Source organism: Teleopsis dalmanni, chromosome 1 (assembly GCF_002237135.1).
Source record: "Teleopsis dalmanni isolate 2A chromosome 1, ASM223713v2, whole genome shotgun sequence".
NCBI classification, from domain to species: Eukaryota; Metazoa; Arthropoda; class Insecta; order Diptera; family Diopsidae; genus Teleopsis; species Teleopsis dalmanni.
In genome coordinates this window covers 89,617,953-89,642,656 of record NC_051846.1, presented here as the reverse complement: position 1 = coordinate 89,642,656, position 24,704 = coordinate 89,617,953, and the positions used below count along the sequence as shown (strand labels likewise).

Genomic DNA, 24,704 nt, shown 5'->3' with positions numbered 1-24,704 from the left:
TTTAACAGAGTTGTAAAGACAAAAATATGTCTTGTACCCACATGATGTAACGCTTTCCAAATAATTATTGTTGGACACGAATTTTGCATTATATATAAATTTTTTAGTGCTGAGGTGTACTATTTAATACAATTGTGTATTTTTGTTAAAAAAACATTAGATAGTTCACTTCGAAGGACAATTGCAGTAAAACGGTGCGTGATTGAAGAAAAATTATTTTGCAGAAAATGTTTGAATTATAAAAAGTATTGATACTAGAAAGATCCGTATAGCCCAAAGCATGATTAAACTACAGTAGGCGAAAATTTCAAAAATGAAAGTTAGCCAATGTATTGCTGTAGTACTGTGCACAATTAAGCTAAAGTCGCTGGATACTGTATTCCACAAATTTTGACTATTGTAGGAGCCGTCAACTATTGCAGTGAGAGAGTAATTTAATCGAGTGTTGGGTTTAATCTTGAGAGAAATTATTCCTATCGGATGACCCGTTACATTATATTAGAAGCTACTACACAATGTAACATTTTAAGAGTGTTATTATTTTGGTATTCTGAAGAATACCTTTTATATAAAAGGTGCCATTTAAGGTATCGAAATTATTGTTTAATTATTGAAGGTTATGTAAATTGTGCATTGTATTTCGTTGCAATCTTTAAAACTTTTATGAGTTTTGATAGTTGGATCTGTATATTAGTGATATACGGCTCTTCAGCAGTATTAGAGATCCGAAATAGTATAAATGATTCAAATAATTTTATGCAGATAAAAGCAGTATCTTTAGTTAGTTCAATTGGTCTGAAGTAAGAAATACTGATCTTAAAAATATAAGTTCTAAAGTTCTAAGTGGTTCTAATTCTTAAGTTTTTAATTAATCGGTAATACAATGGATCCAAATGGATTCATTGAGATCGAATTATGAATAAATTTTTTTGAATCCTAAAAGTGCCATTATTTTTTCTTCAATATATTTTAATTATATATATATAAGTATAAAACCATTTGAAAAATTATTTTCTCTACAGCATTTGTCAGGGAAATTTTAGTTGTCATTTTAAAAATGATAGCAAACTTACTTTATTCCACCTTTAAATATTTTTGTTACTATAAACGAAATTTGACTACAAGATCGCATATATACAAAGGTGACGTCTTATCTCAACTAACATCCATTCATGTATTGTCAGGTGCAATTTCACTTTAAGTTGCAATGGCGTACGCATTATATCGATTATGATAACTGAATGCTATTGTTTATGTTAAATGATATTGTCATTAATTGAACATTTTAAAGAATGAATGCATTTCCTAAAAATTTCATAAATTTTTTTGAAACTCATTTCCTGAAATAGTATCAAAACATCTATATTTCTCATAAGCAAAAATCAAAGAACAAAAGGCTTTTTCATCTCATTCCGTATGAATTATGAAAATTAATAAAAGGAAACATTGCACATACAATTCTAGACAGAACTCCAGACAATGCGAAAACGTCACAGTAATCGAGGGGGAGAAATTATTAACGACTTTGAATAAACATGGGGTGCAAGGGGTTTAATAAACAATAACATGACTAACAATAGCGCAGAAACAGATTCAATCCATTTACTAGGGTTATAACATTTTTTTGCAATTGTTAGTATATTTTGTTGTTGTTGTTGCTTAATGTATTCACTGTTTGAACGCAAACAATAAGTTTGAATTTCTCGTTCGTTATTCGCTGGTGGTATCTATGTAAAAATCTGTACAAGCCAAATATTAATGCTCCAACTTCAGAACAAAAGTTGGGATATAAAAGTGTCAGAATAACTCATAAAATTGTGATATCCTTTGTCACCTTTGGTCACAAAGTGGCATTTATTACGCGTGCCACATATTTTAGCAGGCTTTGGTGGACTATAGAACGAGGGGTGCAGAGTGCTGTAATCAGCAGAAATGTGACTTCTACATATAACTGAAGTTAATGGTTTTTGGGTTTCATTTTGAAGTAAAAAAAAAAGCAAATATTAAAGTTTATTCAAATCATAAAGTCCTTTTGCAGTGCAAATTTTAGTGAAATTTATGAAACGAATTTGTAATTAAATTACTAAAAAAATTGAAATCAGTTGACTATACCATGATACGCTCTTACATTAGCCGATAATTATTATTATAAATATCTAAATTGCTATAATAATTGTACAGTTTCCACAGCTAGTAGGGCATATGATTAGTAATTATGGGTAAAGATTTATTTTTTCTTTTCTTTATTATAGGATTAAATCCTGTTTTGTTAAAACAATTGAATATATATATATGTAAGATTGGATATATTTATGTAAGATTATGAAATATCAAATGATTATGATTCTGTAGAGCATTCACGCCATCTCTTCGGAGGTCGAGCGAGTAATCTCGCGACTGTTGGTTTCTCTTTTGAACATGCAGATTCTACTCCTTCCTTCTCCGTCATTCCATTAAATTATGTCTAGTGCCTCGCAGATTCGCCTAATGTCACCATTACGCATTCGATCCCGACGAGTGAAGCCAGCTATCGAGCGTATAGTGTGCATTTCAGTTTTGGATTATGCATGTTCGGTTGTTTTCACATCGGCTCTTGTTTGTATGGCATACGTGGATATTGGTCTAACGCTTATTAATTAGAATTTAAGCAATCTTCTTTTTACAATCTTTTTTTACAACAAACTTAAATTTTTATATAAACTTATATTTAAAGTTATGACCACGATTGCAAAAAAGGTGCTAAGAAAATGAAATTCACTTGCCAACAAATATTCCTAAAGTAATCAGATATTTCATATAACATATTAAAAAATTTATTAATTTTTTTTATTTATATTTTTCAAAATATTTTAATTGTTGAGTATAATTTTCTAGACTCTACTCGTGTTAGAAGGAAAATGTAACACATTCAATAAATATAATATTAAATTAAAATCTGCTTAATAGCATATTCGATGTAAGAATCTCCAGAATCAGAGTCTGTTTGCAGAGTTTGATCTGTATCCTGTAATCCAATTAACAGGCATGATCTTTGTAATTCAATTTTGAATAGTTTAATGTACAAGTGAATGACAGCCGGAACACAGAGAATATATATGCCATAAATTCTTGATCAACATGGTAAGGTGAAACGATTTAACGTTGTTCGTGCATGTATATGCGTCATTCTTTTATAATTGGCGTCCCCTTTTGACCTCATCATCTTCGATTTGGTTGAAATTTATTTTATAAGCTCCTTTCATAAAATAAGAAAAAGAAAAAATTTTCACATTTTTTTCCTAGCAGATTTGGAAGCATGGGGTTTTGAGAATTGGCATTACAGACACATTTTTAAACGGCCATATCTCAGGCTATACACATAATGGAAACTTGAAATTTATCATTTTCTAAAGACAATTGACTTAATTTTGAGAAATAGTATTAACAATTAAGATTGTCTATGTTTAAGTACTTATATCAATCGTTAAATTTCAAAAAAAAATTTTTTTAAATGTATTGGGAGAATTTTCATTTTTAATATTTTATTTAAATTTAGTTTTAATGGCATTATTTTTTTAAATTGTTTATTTTTTTTATCCCGCAAAACACATCAAGCACATGTGTACATGTTGCCCAACTCCTCTCTAACAAACCTTAAGTCCACCTGTGGACGCACAGAAAGATATGCTGTTCTACAGTCCGTCATCAGTTAGAAAATAAATAAATGATAATGTTTCTAGTTTAGCTAAAGTTTAGTGTGGGGCAGCGATAAGTTCTTCAGCCACAATAGAGTAAAAGTACAGAATAGCACTAACTCAAATCACAACAATAACAACAACATGTGTACTATATTTCCGATGAATGAATTTTCAAAGAATATACTACAAAAATTCTTCTATATTATTTTTGATTTCCATTAGTTATAAAATTCTACATAAAACTCAAAAATTTCAGGATGATTTCAGTGACAAATGAGAGAATATTCTCAAAAATGACTTACTTGAATAAAAAAGATTTACTTGAATTTGTTAATCTTAAATTTTATAATGTGGGATCCACATTAAGAGCTCTAAACTCCTTGTCGTATTTTTAATAAAAAATTGAAAAATGATGCCGCATATGAAATCATTTATTCATGTAAAGACTTTTTCCACGCATTATGACTGCAATTCAGTCTGAATACGAAACGCAAGTTTTACATGTGAATAAGCAGTTTTTTAACAGAATTGAAAAATGTTTGTAAATGCAAATGCCGTGGAATTCCAAATGCGTGCAAGAAATGCAATAAGTTTGCGACTGCATATAGTCGACAATCGACAACCGACAACGAACAGTCAACAGCCAGCAAAACTGCAACAACATTCAATGTTATGACAAAAGTAAATCCCGGTACAAAGACTATCGCAAGAGCAGACGAATTTTTTGCGAGGCAACACATCGCCCGGCACAAATGTGTGGAGCGTGTTGGAAATGCGATTATCATAGTAATGCAAATGTAAGTGCAGAAAGTGCAGAAAAAATAGGAATGACTTTTTTCGAAGACATAACAACGGCAAAACTTTTAGCAAAAGTTTACGTATGACATACGATCAACAAACATCGATGGATGGATTTGTAAAAACCAACTCGAATTCCTACTTCAACAGCAGCACCCGCAACTACATAAACCAAAATGTCAGCATCTATTGAAATATATTAAAAAATATGTATTTGTGAGTATGCTCTGCCATTCCGTTTGAATGCAATGAAATGCTGGGTTTACATGTCATATGATATTGCAAAAATGGTACTAGTATCCACATCCGCATCAGCATCAGCATCACCATCAGCATCAACATCAGCTTCGGCATTCGAAGGCAGCACAAAACTGGTATCCATTATTCTGGGCAATTTTCAGTTTACAATTGGAATATTATGAATTCGGATTACAATTGTTGCGGTTGACTTGATGTCATAATAGTGTAAATTGTGTTGCCAAACACACGACCGTCTCTCCGCACCCACTGCGAGACATCTATGAAGGCTAAACATATATCGAAGCGAACTGCTGCACGGACGCATTAAGTCCCAAAAATAAAATGAAATTCAATACTAAATGAAAACATTTTATATACATTTTTTCAAATGGAAAACCTTTGAAATTCTCTAATACTCTTGGTTATTTTTTGCATTTTTTAAGATTGAAAATACGCATTCCGACAGTTATGAATTTATGTGTTGTCATCTTTTATTGAAAAAGGATAATTTGATGAAAATGAAAATTTTATCTTTGCCTCGAGGGAATTCCTTCATGTGCCAATCTCAATTTCTGCAATTGATGCTTCACCTCTAAATCAAATCAAATATTTTTTAATATTTTTAAAATTCCTGTAAAATTAATTTAAATTAATTCTTAAATTTCCACAGACGAGAATAATACCTTAGGTGAGAACGACACATCTTTTTTTTAACACATATACAATCTACTTAAATTTATAATTTATATGTGATATTAATTATTTATATCTATGTAATATTTTACTAATGAATAGCAAATTAAAAGCAAATTAATTAAACAACTGCTAAATTAATGGTTTCAGTTTCATAGTTTAAGAACTCTAGATTTGAAATTTATTAGGAAGAAATGAGAAAATTTATTTGCTGGTTAGATTTCTTCTTCTTATTTACTACTACGGTACTACAGTTCAGTACGAACCTTGGTCTTCTTCGCGATCTGCCTCCATCTGTCTCGATCTTTTGCTACTCGCTTCCAGTTTAGTACTCCAATCGTTCTTGTGTCACCATACACGTTCCCATCCTATCTTGTTCTTGTCCTGCCTCTGTGCCTGGTTGTTATAGGCTTTGCTTTATATATGCGGTTTTCTTTCCGGCCCCATTCTTACTACATAAGCATCCCATTGTAGCCTTTCCAACTTAGTGCAACTCACTATATTTTCGTTTTTTAGTAATTTTTCAATTTTATTATTTGTTCGCCTTTGAAAAGTTTCTGCATCAATTTGGATTGACCCGTAGATTTGCTGAACAATTTTTCTTTCAAAAAATTTAAAAGCTTCTTCGTCCGTCTTTGTCATTGTCTATGATAGCTACCAGTCATTCGTAATTTACTTTCTTTAGATAGTAATCTTAATTTCGTTAAGTCCAAATATGCTGGTTAGTCTATTAAAATGAATACTCTTCATGGTATCCACAACTAGATATCAGTACAATAAATTTAAATTTAATTTTTTTTTATTCTACATTGTACACAATAGTAGTATTATACTCTAATCTATAACAATATTCGTCAAAGTTGATGGTTGTCATGAAACTGCCTTTAAGCTAGGTTTTGAGATTTACTGTCACAGTTTGACGTTGAATTTTTTAAAAAATCAAATACTTGAAAGATGATTATAGGCTATAAATTTAAGGTTTTAATATGAACGACGATAATGTCATAAAAGACATACAAAAATATAGTGAGTAAGTATAGAGAACTGTTAACAACTGTTAATCGTATGTATCGTCGCGATCCAAAGTCGTTTGTAGCTTCTTAATGGGCTTAGAGTGACTTTCTTAGGTTCTACTAAGATATTTACGCAGCAGCTTTTTTCGTTTTTTTCGTTTTTGATAACCTATTATAGTTCCTGTAATTATTCCTAACTTGTTCTTAGGAACAACTGTATATACTTCTTATATCGCTTATGGGGACCCTATAAGCCATCTGAGATGTAATAAACCTTATAAATGGTTCCAGAAGTTCTTTTTGGTATTCTTATTTTAAGTAACAAGTAGGGAGATATTTCAAGATCATAAAAGAATTTTGGGCTAACAGAAAATAATGATGACTCAGTAGTTGCAAGGTTGTCTGTCAATATATTCTGGTACATAAAAAATCAAAACTTACTTAAGTTCGGTGAAGTTTGCTCACTTTCTTCGATATTCCAGCATCAGTGTTGATGTTACTTGATGAAATTGAAGTGCTGCCGGGTTGTCAGCTAAGACGTTTCTTTTTTGATTTTGGTATTTCTGTCATATGTTTTCGCTTAAAAGGCGGTAGAAGTTCTTCAATGGGTTTTGAGCATCTTTTCCATGGTCCAAAAACTCCTGACTCGGACCTAAAAACTCTGCGTCGCTTCAAAAATTGTTATCTGACTCTTTCCATTAGTTAGTAAGCCTGTTATTTTATCAGTTGAAAAAATACGAAATTAATAATCGAATTTCGAGAACGAATGCATTTTGTTTTATTCAGTGAAACTTCTTTTATTATTAAATATACATATCTTATACTTATATTTCGTTGAAGTTAGTGAACATACTAGATAAAAATAAAATCAAAAAATTGGATTTTGATATGTCACAGTGGAAGAACATTAATGTATATAATTAACTAACTGTTGAAATAAACTATTTCTGCTATAAGGTTGTCGATACTTAGATTTATATCGCCAACACGATTTAGAAGCAAGAAAAAACATTTTTTATTTCACATAATGTCTGTACTAGACTAGCAAACCGATGTCAGTGAAGACATTCATTGCTTAATTTGTGGGCAGAAGCATGGTATAAGAAGCAAATAAGAAGACCGAATCACTCATTACAAAAAAAACACTTAGAATTTCATTTTCCCCATCTTCCAGTTCGAACCGGAAGCTTTAACTAATATAATAAAGCGGTAATGACACAAGAGATCGTCTGCACTTTGACATATATTTAGCCTTACATACTCGTATGTTTCTGATGAATATCTAAAAAGTTAAAGCTGATAGATATTCGATACCCTATAGTTAAAATGAATAACATTCAATATTGGACAAGAATATCGGTGTAGTTCTTAAAAATAATCTTACAAGTTATAGGTCTGAGGATTTGTACAGTAACGAAACAGTTTTGGGAACATTAAAGCCAAAAGTGATGTTTTGACTGAATATTTTAATGATGTCAAAAAATTTTTAATTTAAAACAAAATTATTAACCAAATTTTATACGCTAATTAAAAACTTTACTACTTCAAAAGTAATTCAGTTCTAACAATATATCTGAGAATATATACTTTTCTCATAAAAGAATCTTTTATTGTTGTTGTGATTTGAGTTAGTGCTATTCTGCACTTTTACTCTTTTGTGGCTGGGAGGCTTATCCCTGCTCCACACTAAACATTAACTATACTAGAATCATTATCATTTATTTATCTTTTAATTGATGACGGACCGTAGTTAGCATATGTTCCTGTGCGTACTGAGGTGAAGTTAAGGTTTGTTAGGGCGGGGTTGGGCAACGTATCAACTTTTGTGAATAATTTTCGGTAATTTTAGGGCTCTGTCCATGATATATTTTTTCATTGAGTCGATTTTTAGATCTCTATGCATGTGTAGTTTTTTCTCATAATTTTCTAACAATTAGTAAAACCAATTAAGCTTTGAAAAAAAGAAATTTTGACTGAGAAAGAAATTGAAACTAATAATAGAAATAAAATTAATTTTTATTTCCAAATATTTTCATCACAAAATTTTCATATTTAAAAAAAAAAAAACAAATTTTTTTATTGTTATTTGGACGCTACTACATTTCCAGGATGATTTTAGATTTGAAGTATCTTTTGTTACTTTCGAGTCAAAATAATCAAAAGAAACATTTTCGTAAGCGTATAAGTGTGGCCAAGAAAAGGTTTGCTTCAAGTTGTAATTATTGCACCTTACCTTATTTAATTAATAGACAATTTCTTAAATTAGTTTCATCATCGAATATGAGTTAAAAGGAAAATGTCTTGTTCTCAAAAATATTCAAGCTGTGCCAAAAAAGTCAAAGTACAAATATCTTATTAAAAATCTGGTAGTTGCGAAACATCAACTGCCTAAACTAATGAAAGAAAAGGAAACTCAAACACCAATTACAGGTAAGAATATGAATTCTGAGATAGATTTGAGTTTGTACAAGTATAAGGATAAAATCACACAAACACCGTCAAGCTCCACTGTCAACAAGCCATATCGTATGGGTCTCTTAGAAAAGTGTTGGAAAGCAAAGCCTCCTAAAAGTGACATGAAAAGTAAATTTGGTTCAAAAAAAAAGAGTTCCAAAACGTTGGATTGCATTTTCAGGAGTGCTGACAAAACAGTGGAACTGAAAACTATTGAAACGCAAACGGATGACCAAGATTACGAGAATCATTTATTAGTTGAAAAAAATCAGTTGAAGTGTTACTTGGGTTCGATGAAAGACTTAATCTTCAATCAAAATCAGTTGATCCATAACAGTTCCACAATGTTATCAAAAATGTCAGAACTCGCTCAGCTGTGCATTACAAACCAAACGTATGTATTTATGATAACAAAATTTAATCTTTTTTTAAACATTAATGTTTTTATTGATACCCTCAGTGAGAAAGCCCCTAAGGAACATGAAACAATTTCACAGCTTCTGCTCGAAAGTGTTTGTAGAAAAAGTAAAACCAGGATGCATAAAAGTCTCACCAGAAACACTGTTCAGAGGTAGTTATTTTAGAAGTACTGTCGATCCTTTTCAAAATAAAATTAACGATTTTTTATATCGTTTTAGTAAAAAAATTTCCCAAACGATGTTTAAACTAAACACAAGCAAGAATCTATACCGTTGACTGCCATCGAAATAAATACCCGTGAGAAGCTTTTAATATTAAAAACTATTTTTTCTTAATAGCCCATTGAAATTAAAATTATAGTCCTCGAAAATTTTAGAATGAAATGACAATAAATAACAATTTAATAAATTATTCTGTTTCTGTTGACAATTATCGATTGACGGCTTGAGGTCTCACCAAAGTATCCGATATGATTATTTTCTGTTGATGACAAAAGTGTAATTGCATTATTATTATAAAGAATTAATTGTGGTTTGAACAAAACCACAATTGTTGATTGCATTTAAAAAAATATTCCTCAAATTATATATAATTTAAAGAGTTAATGAATCTCATGTAACTTATAAAGTCGGGTATCCGCTGTTTAAGCTGTCATTCAAATTCTAATCCGGGAGAATAACTTTGGTCTGCTTGAAAGAAAATGTGCGGAACTGCTATTAAATTGATTGATTTCTTTGAAGTTCCTGTTGGTCTGTTTGCTTTTACTGGTGTACGCTTTTTTACAAGATTATATGAGAAACCACCAAACAAATGGGAATCTGGAAGATTGTTTTTTACGGTTCCATTTATTTCAGTAAATTTTATTCTTTTGCTAAACTACTTATGGTTGCATGAGTTTGAAACATCTTTAGACGCAACTACGTATATGGTGTATGTTCTGTATGCAATTAGTTGTTTTGTAAGGTTATTTGCGACCTGGTTCAACCGAAGAAAAATGGAGCGTTTATGTAAAAAAATGGAAGAAAGATTTTCAAAAACTTCAGAGGATAATTCTGCTTTTGATATAAACAATCATTTAAAAAGAAATGAACGATTCAACAAGTCCATAGTAGTATGTGATTCACTGGTTTGTCTCATGTTTTGTATATTTCCCATAATTCAATCATTTTTGGAGTATTTAAGTTCAAGTACTGAGGATCGGAAATTTGTTTATTTGTTGCCATATATGATGTGGTATCCGTTCAACACACAACGACTACTTAACTACATTGTGGCATTTAGTTCACAGTGTCTAGTTACATATATGATAACGAGTTTTTATCTAGGACACGATATGTTTCTCACAACATTTGTGTATATAGTAAATATGTATTTGAGTTACATTGAATTCAAAATACACGAATTCAAGCCAACTAACACCGATGAAGATAACCACTACTTAAGTCAACTGTTAGCCTTTCACAGCGACATTTACGGGTACAGAGTTCTAATAAGTTATAAAAGTTATATATTTATGTTCTTAACTACTTCTCTTTCAACAGATACGTTAAGCAAATTGACGAAATTTTCAGCATAGCAATGTTATGGAACTATTTTGCAGCATGCTTAACCCTGTGTCTAGTCGGATACCAAGTAGCAGCTGGTACTGATTATTTACATTTGTTAAAATTTTTTGGATTTCTGGTCTCGATGTTGTGGCATGTTTATATTATTTCGGTGGTTAGCACTGAATTGATAACTCAGGTGGGTTTTAGTGTAATAAGCTCTGCTCGCAGCAAAATGAATAATTACCACTCCTTAGAGTTCTGGAATCGGCGATGCATTTTATCACCAAGAGTGGTATGACGCCAGCAACAAATACAAGCGAATGTTGCTTCTGCCCATTGCCCGCGCACAACGTCCAGCACACATAACAGCGTTCAAATTTTTCGACATATCCATGCAATCTTTTACAAATGTGAGTTTCATGCTAAGCACTTATGTCCTAAGTGATTTGATACTCTTTTTTACTGAAATTTTAGTTGCTGTCAACTACTTATCAAGTTTTTACATTACTGAGGACGAGTTTGGAAACCAGTACCTAAAATAAAGATTAAATATGCTTCAAATACTTTTAATTAAGTCCCAAAAAGTAATTTCCTAGTAGCACTAAGATATATGAAAACACCATAAGTGAAAATTTCTTCAACGAAGAAAATCACACAATTAGCAAACAATTTAAACGTAATACACTTAATCACATTTTCACAATTACTTTCGAGAGTGAAGGATAGTTGAAAAATGCTAAAAGTTAAGAACTTTAAATTCTTCATCATTACAGGTTCCATCAAAACAGCGTCTGAATTAATCAAAGAGTTGCCATATCTCACCAAAGATTCAAGAAGTTGAAATTAAAAATGTTAAAAATATCAATTTGGTTTATTTTGGTCAATCATTTAAGAGAAACTGACTATCAAAGATTTTAAAATTCACAGAACATCCTTAACAAGTCCAAAAAAGACATATATTTCATTCACAACTCTCTAGCTGCGTTTTAGCTATTGCGTTTTTAAAGTGATTTAATGTGATATGAAAAGTGATAAGATTTAAATCATGACGAAATAAATATTGTTTCGACAAGTTAAAAGTGAAGATAATGTTGCTGTGGTTTTCCGATTCCAATGCCTTTGTCTATAAAGAATTTGTTCTACAGATTTAAATCATTGGTGAATAATATTTCGCATTCAGGAAAATAACGTATTTTTTAGCTATAATGTTACATCTAATCAATTGATATTTGTGGACAATTTTAAAAATCACAACTTATATATCAACCATATTCACCTGAATATGGGTTATATATTCAACCCACAGTTATTAGTAATACAGCATTTTAGTGTTCATTGCTTCAGTTCCTTTTTTATGCCAACAGAATTTATAGCAATATACATCATTTTGTTAATATTAGTGACATTTGAAAATTTAAAAATAATTTTGCCCTGTTTACTGTTCTTGCAGATCTAATTCACACATATCAACTGAAAAAGAACCGGTCAATATGGCACGCATTATGTTTTTTAACCCGGTAATGCTCAAATTAATTTCTGTCGCAGATTTTGTTAATAAGACGTATATTAGTGTATTTTGACTTCCTGAGCAAGAATATGAGGTCAATTTTTTGATTTTTGTTGCCACTTTTTTGGAAAATGTGAATGTTTTTTTTTTTTCAACCCGATTAGTTATTTAAACTAATTTAATCACTCTGGGTACCGCCACTGGGGTTCGCAATAAACAAAATATTAGGTCCTGTAATTTCTGCTTACAAATAGGTTAGCTTACCGCAAGAGCCGCCATCAGACATAATTCTGGGAGTTACTTAGCCATATACATACTGCACCAGATGAGAATCCACTGCTGTTGATCTGGTCGATGCGCCCATACAATATGAATTATATACTCCGCTACTCAAGCAATTTCGCCAGTTTATTTATTCCATTATTTGTGTTTGGAATTTTTGGTCTTTTATAAAGACACACTTTGCTGGGTCAGAAATTTCACAAATACATTGTAACCGATAATTTTTAGTCTTTTTAGTATTTATAACTTCAGAGACTTCTTATTTGCAATAAACATCGATCTTATTTTATTCGCGACTCTTTAATTCCAAAAATAAAAAAAACTTTTCAAATTCATTTTTTTTAACATTCATAATTTCTGAGACTTTTCATTTATTTTATTCGCGATTTATCAATTCCAAAATAAATAAACTTCTTAAGGTCACTTTTTTTTTAATATTAATTTCTGTGAAGTCTTATTTAAAAAAAAAAATACCAGAAGCAAATACCAGAAAAAGAAGAACCTCTTTTCCACCAAACGTCTCCTTTTATTCCCTAGCTCTTTTCCGTAAACACTCCTGTTACTAGTTTATTACTTTCGCCTTTTCTCAACCGTTTTCCAAAATCTACCAGTTAATACCAGTTCTACACACAGAGGCCTACATAACAGATCATTTCTTTCCAGGACCACCATTTCTTTTCTCTGTAAACAATGCGGTATTGTGCCAAATTTCGGTCAAATCTTTCCACAGCACACATATATTTGTTATATTCTGTGATCACACAAGGGCGCGGTACATTTGTTTTGTCTCTGTGCTGTTTCGAATAACCGTGCACCATTGATTTGGGATCCTCATCCTCTTCTCCATTGAAATTTTGCATATGTCGATCGTTAGCCAATACAATTTCACATATAGATTTAAGTTGAACTGGGCAAACATTAGCATCATCTTCACCAGAAATATTTCCAACTATAGGTAGCTCAATGTAAATGGTACTGGGATGATTAATAAGCTGGTTTTCTTCAACTTCTGTTATCTGATCAATATAATCAAGTACTTTTTGCAAAAATACACCACTATACAATAGTATAATATTTAAAATGTTAACTGAATAATGTAATATTTATAGAAAAAATGCCATGAAAATAGAAAAAAATATACAGACAATGAAATAACTTCGTAGTTTTTTTTATAAAAACACATACCCTAGGCGACCCACGATTACCATATGGTAACGCCTGAAGTAAATCGTAAACAAATGATGAAAAAAATATTTTTGCCGAAAAATTTTGATTTAAATTTTGTAGTTTATTTCAATAAGTATCACCTAATATAGCTTTTATTTTATTTATATAACTTTTTATCGGCCGAAGAATAATTATATTTTGTAGGTACACTTACTGATGTGCCACATCGAAAACACAATTTTTTTCAATTTTTTTTTTTTGCACTTCACTTTGACTTGCGATAATTACGGTATGCCCATTCAGACTATCATAAAATTACTTTGTTGGAGTGATGCAAATTTCCCGTGTAAACGTATTAACCATGTCTTTAGGTGTTACGTCTTAATTTGCATCACCATATGGTAATCGAGGGTTATTTCGGGGTAATTGAATTGTTTTTAGTATGAATCATAAGTCGAATATGTATGTTCTTAAATACATCTAAAAGCTTATATTTGTGCCCATAACAAATTCTATTAGATAGATGGTCCTTATCATAACACTAATTGTGCTTTAATAAATATCACGGTACATCTAAGCAGTGTCACTGAATTGTAAATCATATTTGTATTGCAAAAAAAAAAAATAAATGGTATTATTAAGTTCCAGAAAGAATCACCAAAGTAATGCGCTTGGTTCAGTTTTGATTCAACATATACCCATTGTGTCTTCCAAAATAGACACAATGTTATACTGCACGAAAACTCGGCAACTTCAATACACCTACTTTAATATAACAGACAATGTATAATGTATTTAATGTTTATGTCCATGTTAGATAAATGAGGATAGATATGTACCTTCTGGCGGAGTAAAACTTTTATCTTATTCTTCTAAGCCACAGCTGTGACAATAATATTTAAAAGAAGTCTGAGTCGACATGCTAACTTATGATATAGCATTCTGTCAGTGCGGAGATTGTGTCAGATATTAATTCGTGAGACTAATTCCTTACTTAGTTTATTTTTTTTTTAAGGTTAGCGGACTATGTCACACATGTAACTTTATAAATGTACATTTTATAATAACTGATTTGCCATTTTAAAATATTCTGTATGCATTGTCAGATAAACTGATTCGAAAGGGATTTCTATTCTGTATATAAATAAATACTAAAGAATACTTATAAAATTTTTATTCGACTCAGAAAAATCCTTCTGATCCAAAAACCATTTTGAATTAAATATTGAATTAATCGATATCCATTTTAAAGATGTGGAATATTCCGATACAAGGTAAGATATTGTGAAATCACCAGAAATGAATTTAATGACCGTTTGCCTTTTATCACAAACCCATTCTATTGTTAGATATACTCGTATTGCTGCAATTTCCACCTAAAAACATTTCTTTGGGATTTCTATTAAATATAATTGTATTATAGTGGCAAAGTATTATTAGTTTATTCATCACATTTTCAGCACTAAGTGTTCTATAATACAATTTATAGTTATTTTTATTTAAAATCCGTCAATATCTTAGGATATCGTCCAAACTAAAACTTTTAGTTTTGCTGATAAGTTATTCGTTTTAAATAGGTTAGACTAAGTACCTTACTTTTTTTAAAAATGCTAAGAAAATTATTAACTGTAAATTATCCTAATACATACATACTAAAGACTTTGTAAAATAAGTAAATTAACGTTAAGTGAAATAAATTATTTAAAACCTTTTAATTTATTTATTTATGATACTTTATTTATGATTTATGAATTGTAGAAACGTCTATTGTCGCGGGCCGCATGAGGTCCGTGAACCGTGCTTTGGACAGCCCTAATGTAGATTGTAACTGATAGTAGTGATATATTCTTCAATCTATATATCCAACAAAATTTTTATACACATATAACATATGTCCCCTTCTCTTTATGATTAACTTTAAAAAAACGAAAACCTTATACTATTTATTATGTCTGAATAGAAAAACTTAAAATATAATTTCAAAACGAGTTTTAAGTGCACAACTAAAAGCATCTTTCAACTTTTCAATTCTTCAGAAAGTCATAAAATTACCGGAACTTAAGAACATTTGCAACCAAAACAGCAACACAACTAAAAGCCACTGGATGTACTTGAAAGTGCAAGAGCCTAAAACGATTAAACAACAATCAATTTTCAATTTCTTGTTGTCGGTCGAGAGCAATTCATAAATTTCATTAAACTATTCGAAATTACGTGCTTGACAGAGTTGAACGGCTTTTGCTGATGCTAATTTGTAAAGTTTATTTGCCACTTTAGACAATAGATTCCGAAAGTATTTTTATCTTATTTTCATTTGCTAACAGCGCATTGAGTGAGAAAGCGTTGTCAGCGAAGCCATGAAACCACGAATATACCTCTTCAGCCACCACAAACATTAAATTGCTCTTCAGCAAATACTCGACGTTCATGTTCTAACAGCTCAAATGAAAGTTCCAAAATATTTCTCATAGCCATCTTTCACCGCGTCTGTCCTTGTACCTATACAGAAGCGAAAACTCTGCTCTGGCGAGAACGTCTGTCAACACTTTAATACAATATTTCACGCTGAAGTATAATGATTTCGTACTTACTGACGAACTTACTATAAACATACAATATGCAATGTACCTTCCGATCCCCGCTACTCTCCGAACCACTTCACAAGCTCAAAATGAAAAACAAATGTAACTTTGCCTTTAGTCCTTTAGCACTTCTGCGCTTCTGTGCTTCTGTGTTCCTGTTTTTATTTACTGTGTCGTACACAGCAACGAAATCATGGCGTACTTAACCTCAATTTGCGAAGCACTCCAAACTGAGTTTGCAAATTCGCAATCAATTTTATGCGCTTCACTATTCCTTACAGTAACACCTCATCGTGATGGCATGTCGAGCTGCATCAGGTTAGAGTGAAGGGAAACTTTTTGTGTTAGTGAATCATTGTGCGTACAAAAGGCCTCATTCCAATATCCTGCAGTTGATGCAGACGCTTGTCTGGGCTTTTACAAAAATTGAAAATTAATACCACGACATTCACAGAAAGTTCAGTTGGCAAAATAAATGAGTTCTCCAACTGTTGAAGAATTTGCATTGGTTACTTCCGTTGGTTAACCGTGATACCCCGTGTACACCACAAAGGAACTTAAATGAAAATGTAGCAGTTCGAATTCCAATTTAAATTGAAAGCAGAATTTTGCATCCTCCAAAAGGATTAATTAAGGATATAACAATTTGTATTTGTTAATATTCCAGAACGATTGCATATGTTTGTTCTTAAAACGCAAAATTTTCAATTTAATTGATTTTTATAAGCCTTAAAAATTTTATCTGCATTATATCATATAAAAACACAATTTAATTATTACAAAACTAAATTTCTTTACTACAAATTATGATCACATCTTATCGAATATTTCCAATAAAATGTAAATACAATTTAAACGGTAGAAGACAAAACAAACCAAGGATCCTTCTATTTATACCGCTATTATACTTAAAACTGAACCACTTGATGCAATTTTTGATGGCAATATTTGTAATGTTTCCGGACAACTGAGTTCAGCAAATTGTTGTGAATTAGATTTTCTTTATATTGCAGTTATATATACATCGGACATGTTCATTTAACTTTTGTTAGCAAGATAAACAATGGTAAAAGTGATTATTTTTTATTTAAGAATATTTATTTGAATCAACATGATAATATATTACTGACTACAAATTAAAACTATATATAAATATAGTAATAATTAAAAATATGTATACAGTATACATATTATTTACACAAAACAGCATCGTTGTCGTTGCAAAATTGTTTCTTTTTTTAATACATACTATTTGCGTGTACTACAATAGCTGCGTTTCAGCAAACCTGATCCGCTCAATGATCTGAATCATCTTTGCTGAAACGATACGGATCACGTTTGAAAATAATTGGCAACGCATGAAATATGCCAGTTGGGTTTGTGTTCAAAATTTTTTGATTTGTGTGAATAATTTTGGCGCGAAAAAAATAAGTGAGGAAATTTTGAATACAAAAAATCTAAAAAATAGAAAAAAATAAAATCTGTTGAAATGTCTGAAGTATTAAATGTAAGTTTTTATTTAGTATTTACTTAAAAAGTTAAATTTAATTCTATAGTAAATAAATGAAAATTGCAGATTTTATTAGAATCATCGAGCGAAACTGACTCTTCCATTCCCTTTTTAAATACTAGTTCAAGTGTATTAAGCTCAAGGGATGAAGTGCATCAGCATGGATATAGTGGAAGTTTTGTGGAAACGATCAATAATTTTTCCGTTAAAGATTATTTGATTGGTATTTGCACATAAAAAATACAATTGCTATATATTAATTATTGTTTCATATTTTAATAGATTTGTTAATAAATTCCAATTAGCAAATGCAAAATAACCGTGATGATCACAATCGGACGAGAGCAATGAAGGAATTTTATATATTTTTGTGGTATATGGCAAATATGAATACTTTTTAAGAATTAGGTATTTGTTTTGGCATACCAAGAACTTCTGTATGGAGAATAATTAAAAGAACTAGTGTTTAGCTTATATCAATTGAACACTAATTTATAAAATATATGCTTGCTAATAATGCAAAAGTGGAAGCTTCGAAAAAATTCCCGTTCGTAATTAGTTGCATAGACAGTACACATGTAAAAATAAATGCACCACACCATAGCAAATAGGCTTATTTCAAAAGAAAGCATGACTATAGCTTAATCTTGCAGGCAGTTTGCGATGAAAATGGTTTTTTTATAAACGTTTATGTTGGAGAGCCTGGATCCTTATGTATTGTTCTGTTTTAATTAAATAAATGTGTTCAACTTAATTTATATATATTCATTTCAAATTAATTGATTTTAATAAATAATCAAACAACACTTTTTCAATAATAATAAAACGTAAATAAATAAGGTAATAATTTTAATTATAGTAATAGTTAAAACATTATTTTAAACAAAGAAATAAATAATAACGACATATTAAATAAATAAGTACATAAAATAAATAATAAATAAATAAAATCAATAATAAATAAATATAAATGTAGATTTGTTTATAATTTTACTGCACCGTTGCATCGCATTGCCAACCTCATTTGCATTAAAATACGTTCCACTTTTATCCTTTACACACATTCTACATTGAACCAGAAAGTGAACCAGATCAATTCCTGGTTCACCCCATTGTTTTTGTTTTGCATGTAAAATTGAGCGGATCATGTTTGCTGAAACACAGCTAATGTGTTTGTGTACTTCTTAGTTCAATCATTTTTCAACTTAAATGGGAAAGCAAAATTATAAAATACGAAAATTAAAAATTTCTTTATAATTAAATTTATAATTATTGTAATAATCATATAATTAAATTACTGTAATTATTATCTCTTATTATAAATATTTAAATGAAATCTCAAAATTTAAAGACCAAAACGTATGTTACTGTAAAAGATTAATGATTGATGATATAAAAAATATGATTTATTATATTTGCAGTAGTAGTGGATGCGAGTATTACTACATTAATAAAATTAATAGAAGTCCACTAACTATATGAGAGGTTTAAATATCTTTTACTATCTATTTTGTATGTGTTCATATATTATTAGACATAACTACAAGGATATATTTTCATCATAATTTTTTTCTAATAAGTTCTCATAGTTTAGATTTAAAATATTCAATTTTGATTTTGTATTAATTTGTGCTGTTAAATTTTTTAATTTTGAATTTTATTTATTGACCTACTATTTTTTTATCTAATAAAATCTATCATTGAAGCAGGAGTATTAAAATATCGGTAACTGTTTTCCATTGAATTTGAAACCTATTTATCAGCAAAATTCTCTTCAAGGTTAATTTTTTAGTCAGTCGAGTAACAAAAGTACGTAGAAAGAAACAGTTTTATTATTAATGTATAATATTAGCAAGTCTTATGTTTCAGTTAATTCCAGAAAAAATTAGGCAAAATTAGGCATATTTAGGTATATTAAATATGTATGGTCATCTCTTATTTATAGCTTATAATACTTCGTTCAATAATGTGTGTGACTGACACATAAATGGCTGCACTAATACTAAATAAATATTTTTTTTCGAAAGTGGCAACCTTTTTAGGCTTACTGTCAAAATCATATGTTAATCAGACCATTTGTCTACAAGTTACAGTGCTTTAAGTGACGCTACTTTTAAATTTTCAAAAAAAAATGAATTCAAAGCAATTCCGTGTGCTGATTTATCATTGTTTTTTAATGAAAAAAAATACTGTTCAATGCCAGGAATGGCTTGAAAAACATTATTCGGACTCTGCTTCATCAAAAAGAAGCATTTGTTATTGGTATACCGAATTCAAACGTGGTCATACAGACACCGATGACATTCCATCTAGTGGACGGCCAAATGACGCTGTTATTCCGGAAAACGTTGAAAAAACACTGAAAATCATTATGTCCGACCGTAAAGTGAAAGTGAGGGAGATTGCTGACGGAGATTCTACAGATATCAGCAGGCAGTGTACACACCATAATACACGAACATTTGGGTATGAAAAAGATGTTTTCCAAATGGGTGCCGCGTTTGCTCACACCGGAGCAAAAACAACAACGAATCGATGATTCAAAGAGCTGTTTGGACATGTTTACGCGCAATAAGTCGGAGTTTTTGCGTCGGTACTTCACGATGGATGAAACATGGATCCACCATTTCACTCCAGAGTCAAATCGGCAGTCTGCTGAGTGGCATGCAGCCGGTGAAAGCCGCCCAAAGCGACCAAAGACGCAGCAGTTGGCTGGCAAGGTTATGGCGTCTGTATTTTGGGATGCGCATGGAATAATATTTATCGACTATCTCCAGAAGAAGACCATCAACAGCGACTATTATATAGCGTTATTGGAGCGTTTGAAAGACGAAATCGCAAAGAAACGGCCTCATATGGTGAAGAAAACAGTTTTGTTCCAAGACAACGCACCGTGTCACAAGTCGATGAAAACGATGGCAAAATTGAACGAATTGAGCTACGAATTGCTGCCGCACCCACCGTATTCTCCAGATCTGGCCCCCTGTGACTACTGGCTCTTCGCAGACCTCAAAAAGATGCTCCGTGGTAAGAGATTGGGCTCTAATGATGAAGTAATCGCCGAAACTAACGCCTATTTTGAAGGCGAAGAAAAATTATTTTACAAAGGCGGTATCGAAAGATTGCAAAAGTGTTGGAATGATTGTATCTCCCTAAAAGGGGACTATGTTGATGAATAAAAACGAATTTTGGCAAAAAAATGTGTTTTAATTAGTTAGTCACACATATTATTGAACGAAGTGTTATTGATTGAGGGCGGAGATTGGCACTTTGAAATTAATAAATACATTAAATTTGTGAACATATTCGAATTATAACTTTACTAACAAAGAAACTTAAATCCAAAGTCTTCAATCGATTGTTAAAAGAAAATGGTGACTGAAATGTTGAGTATACACTTTCGATCATTTTAAAAATTGTCAGATAAATGTGTTTTATTTAAAAAATTTAGAATTTAGAATAAATTCAACTTTCAATACTGTTTGAAATAGCAAAATATATTAAATATTGAATTATAGGCTATTTTGGACTATAAATTCAATAATTCAAGCTCTCCTAATGAATTGCTGTCGATTCATTTAGAATTTTACAACGGTTCGTTTTCATAGGCATTTTTTTGGAATCACGAATTTGTCCTAATTAATATAATTTGAAATTTTATATTAAATATTTTTAATATTTAAATAGTAAACATTATTCGCATTAGTATAGTTTTGTATTAGGAGATTCGGTTTAGAAGTAAACCCATTCCTCTTCTTCTTCTTCAATCCATTGCGTTCCCAGGGGAACGTTGGGTTGTTAAAGTTGTTGTGGTTACAGTTGTACCTAACGAAGAGATTCTGTTTAAACCTCCAAATCCGTTGTGTGTGCTGCCGAAGCAGGTGGATTCGCCGTATATGTAGGGGTACCACTTGGAAACTGTAATTCCGTCGGGTTTAGACTAATGTTTTATTTCCAGAAAATAGTTAAAGAAGGGAGCAAAGTCATGACGATGGGTGGTAAGCGCAATGTCAGTCCTGTAAGTTTTGCACGTAGTGACGGGTTACTTTTAAATAGGCCGCTCCTAACTTGGAGAACAGACGCATTTTGCAACCGCTCAGTACCGATGCTACGTTGTGGACTGCGCTTAACTTTATTACTTTATTCGACCTTACCGGCAAGGGAAGGCCTATCAGTAGCATGCAACCGCTGGAATCGCCTGAAGATTCTACGTAATTACTGACACTGGCAGTCCCAGAGGAGGAAATCCATTAATATTTACTAAATAACAAGTTTTAAATCGATTTTAAACTGAACCAATAAGCAAATTGTGGTATCTATGAAAATTTTACCTGGAACCGCTGTAAAAAGGCATAATCGAACTTTCTAGCGTATTGACCTTTTGAAATGAACCAATAAGCAAATTGTGGTATCTATGAAAATTTTACCTGGAACCGCTGTAAAAAGGCATAATCGAACTTTCTAGCGTATTGACCTTTTGAAATGAACCATAGGGGATATTTAAGCGTTATATAGATCTAGTTTTTATATCGTTGTACCGCTAGTTGACCCTGACTCGTTGGTATAATGTATATAACACCTCCATTTAGAAATGATAATTTAGTATTAAAACGTCATCACTGTATCGCAAAATACACCGAAATAGCTATATTTAATCTTTTTCTATTTTAAGATATGTATAAGAAATTACTTTGAAATTTGTTTCCACAATGAGAATGCAAAAATATCTCTGCATTAAGTGTTCAAAGACTCAAGGACTAGAAGGACTACTGTTCATTAATATTTATCCGTGTTCAATCATTTTGTGTCTGTAAGTGAATGAAGCAAAAGGACGTGTGCTCGCGTGTAGATATAATGGAAAACTTGTATGATAAATAGCTGCAGGCAAACATTCAAACAACAATGAACCATCACCACAATTGTGGGGGACTATGGGTGAAGTTTGTTTACAGCTTTGTTGTTTTTGTTGATTTTGAGGATATGTACAGTGACGCACCGTGAAAGCACTAGTGATGTTTGTAAGAGGTGAGTTTCTTGACAGCATGGAGTGCCATTGACTGCCCAAGGCTGTTGACAAGTACACATCCTCAAATGATATTTTTCACTTTTTCATTTCCTTTGTTGATGTTATTATTGAATCAAAAATGAAAACGACTTGCAAAAACAGATACAAATTTACAAATAAACTCTCACCTTCACGAGGTTGAGTTTTTTGGTAGTATACTTTACTGACATTGAGCATTTCAAGCAGGAAATATTCACACATACTTGATATCAAGTTATTGTACATAACTGATACATATATATATACAAATAGATATGTATGTATCCGCTATATGCGTTGTATATATATGGAATTTATTTATTATATGTTATGAGTTTGTTGACGTAAATCGAATCCAAATAGACCGTAACCGAGGCTAATGCTGTTTACTTTTGACCACCAATTGTGTTTACATTCAGCGTGCAAGTGCAACTTTTTATTTGCCACGCAACGCAAGCAACTATCGCACACGTAAATGTGAGGCGAAAAAATTGCACATTAACTGCGTGCAACCAAAGGTAAAGTGCGTTGGTCCTCAACGCATTGCCGTCACTCGCAAATTTCCGAACAATCATTTTCCCTCAAAATCGGCCGCATTTCAAACAAACAAACAAACAAGAAATTAATTTTTTTATGTCCTGTGGTTGACAGTAATGAAAATGCGTGATTGCATGTCTGCGTTTCTGCGTGCTTTTGTGCTTGCGTTTGTGCGTGCATTTCTGCTTGCGTTTGTGTAAATTTGTGGTTGAAGCAATTTGCATTCCGAACCTGTGCACAGGTTGTATAAACAAATTATTAATTGAAAAAACAAAGTGAATTTATTTTAAAAGTAAACAAATATTTTTGAAAATTTAATTGATTTTAGAGTAAAAAACACATACACATACACTGTTTTTTTATGAAATTATTCAACATATATCGTTGCATACACGTAGATGAGGATTTCACGCATTTGTGGATTTTAGTATTTTATTTTCTTGAATGTGTCGATTTAATCACTCCGAAATTATAATAAACCTAGATATGATTCTTTTTATTATTAGTAAAGTTATTTGCCATAATGTACACTTATTATAATTTCTAAGTATTTTACTAATTTATATCAAATAAATAAATAAATAATTAATACATATTTGCAATTATATACAATTTCAAATATTCTGGATTTCACTATTTATCATACAAATATATATTTTCAATGATGTATAATTATTATGTTGAGGCTAGTTGAGTCAGTGCACCTGACCACTTTTACTCTCTGTTAACTGCGAGGTTTCCTCAAAACCCCTCTTTGCGCCTTGACTAGAATATTGTTTATCACTTCATCAGACTAAGCAATATAAAAAATATAATAAACTTGTAATTTGTACCTATTTATATATGTGAATAAAAAAAGTTTATTTTCATGCTTTGACAAATGTAGTACGACATATATCACATATATTCTGAATAATATACCTTGTGATCAAAAAAGAACTTTAATTTTTAATTTTTGAATTCCCGCGCTTATCCAGTCGGTAAACCGATTAAACCGATTTTTATTTTTACGCTGGCAACACTATTATACACATTCTGACAAAGTTTAACGGAAGAGGAAAAAGTCATACGGGGCCATATCTGGAGAGTACGGTGCTTGGTTAATGATATTGTTGGAGTTTTTGGCCAAAAACTGCGGCTTTTTTTTGAATGAAATTCAGCTTTTCTGCCACCAGCCGAGAAGAGACGCGTTTCAAACCCAAAATATCAGTTAAAATGTGTTCGGCCGATCCA

At 31.1% G+C, this 24,704-nt stretch overlaps 2 protein-coding genes across 2 annotated transcripts; both read left to right on the top strand.

The window, feature by feature from the left end:
- The first annotated feature begins 8,457 nt into the window (after window positions 1–8,457).
- On the top strand, window positions 8,458–9,703 carry LOC119670450. The gene is made up of 4 exons (XM_038080711.1): window positions 8,458–8,622; window positions 8,688–9,269; window positions 9,336–9,446; window positions 9,514–9,703. Exons 1-4 carry the CDS (start codon window positions 8,531–8,533, stop codon window positions 9,569–9,571), a joined length of 843 nt encoding a protein of 280 aa, XP_037936639.1. The 5' UTR covers window positions 8,458–8,530; the 3' UTR covers window positions 9,572–9,703.
- Window positions 9,704–10,289: 586 nt separating this feature from the next.
- Window positions 10,290–11,379, top strand: LOC119687056 (putative odorant receptor 92a). Its single transcript, XM_038101219.1, has 4 exons — window positions 10,290–10,771; window positions 10,837–11,038; window positions 11,097–11,252; window positions 11,317–11,379. Exons 1-4 carry the CDS (start codon window positions 10,290–10,292, stop codon window positions 11,377–11,379), a joined length of 903 nt encoding a protein of 300 aa, XP_037957147.1.
- The last annotated feature ends 13,325 nt before the right edge of the window (window positions 11,380–24,704 follow it).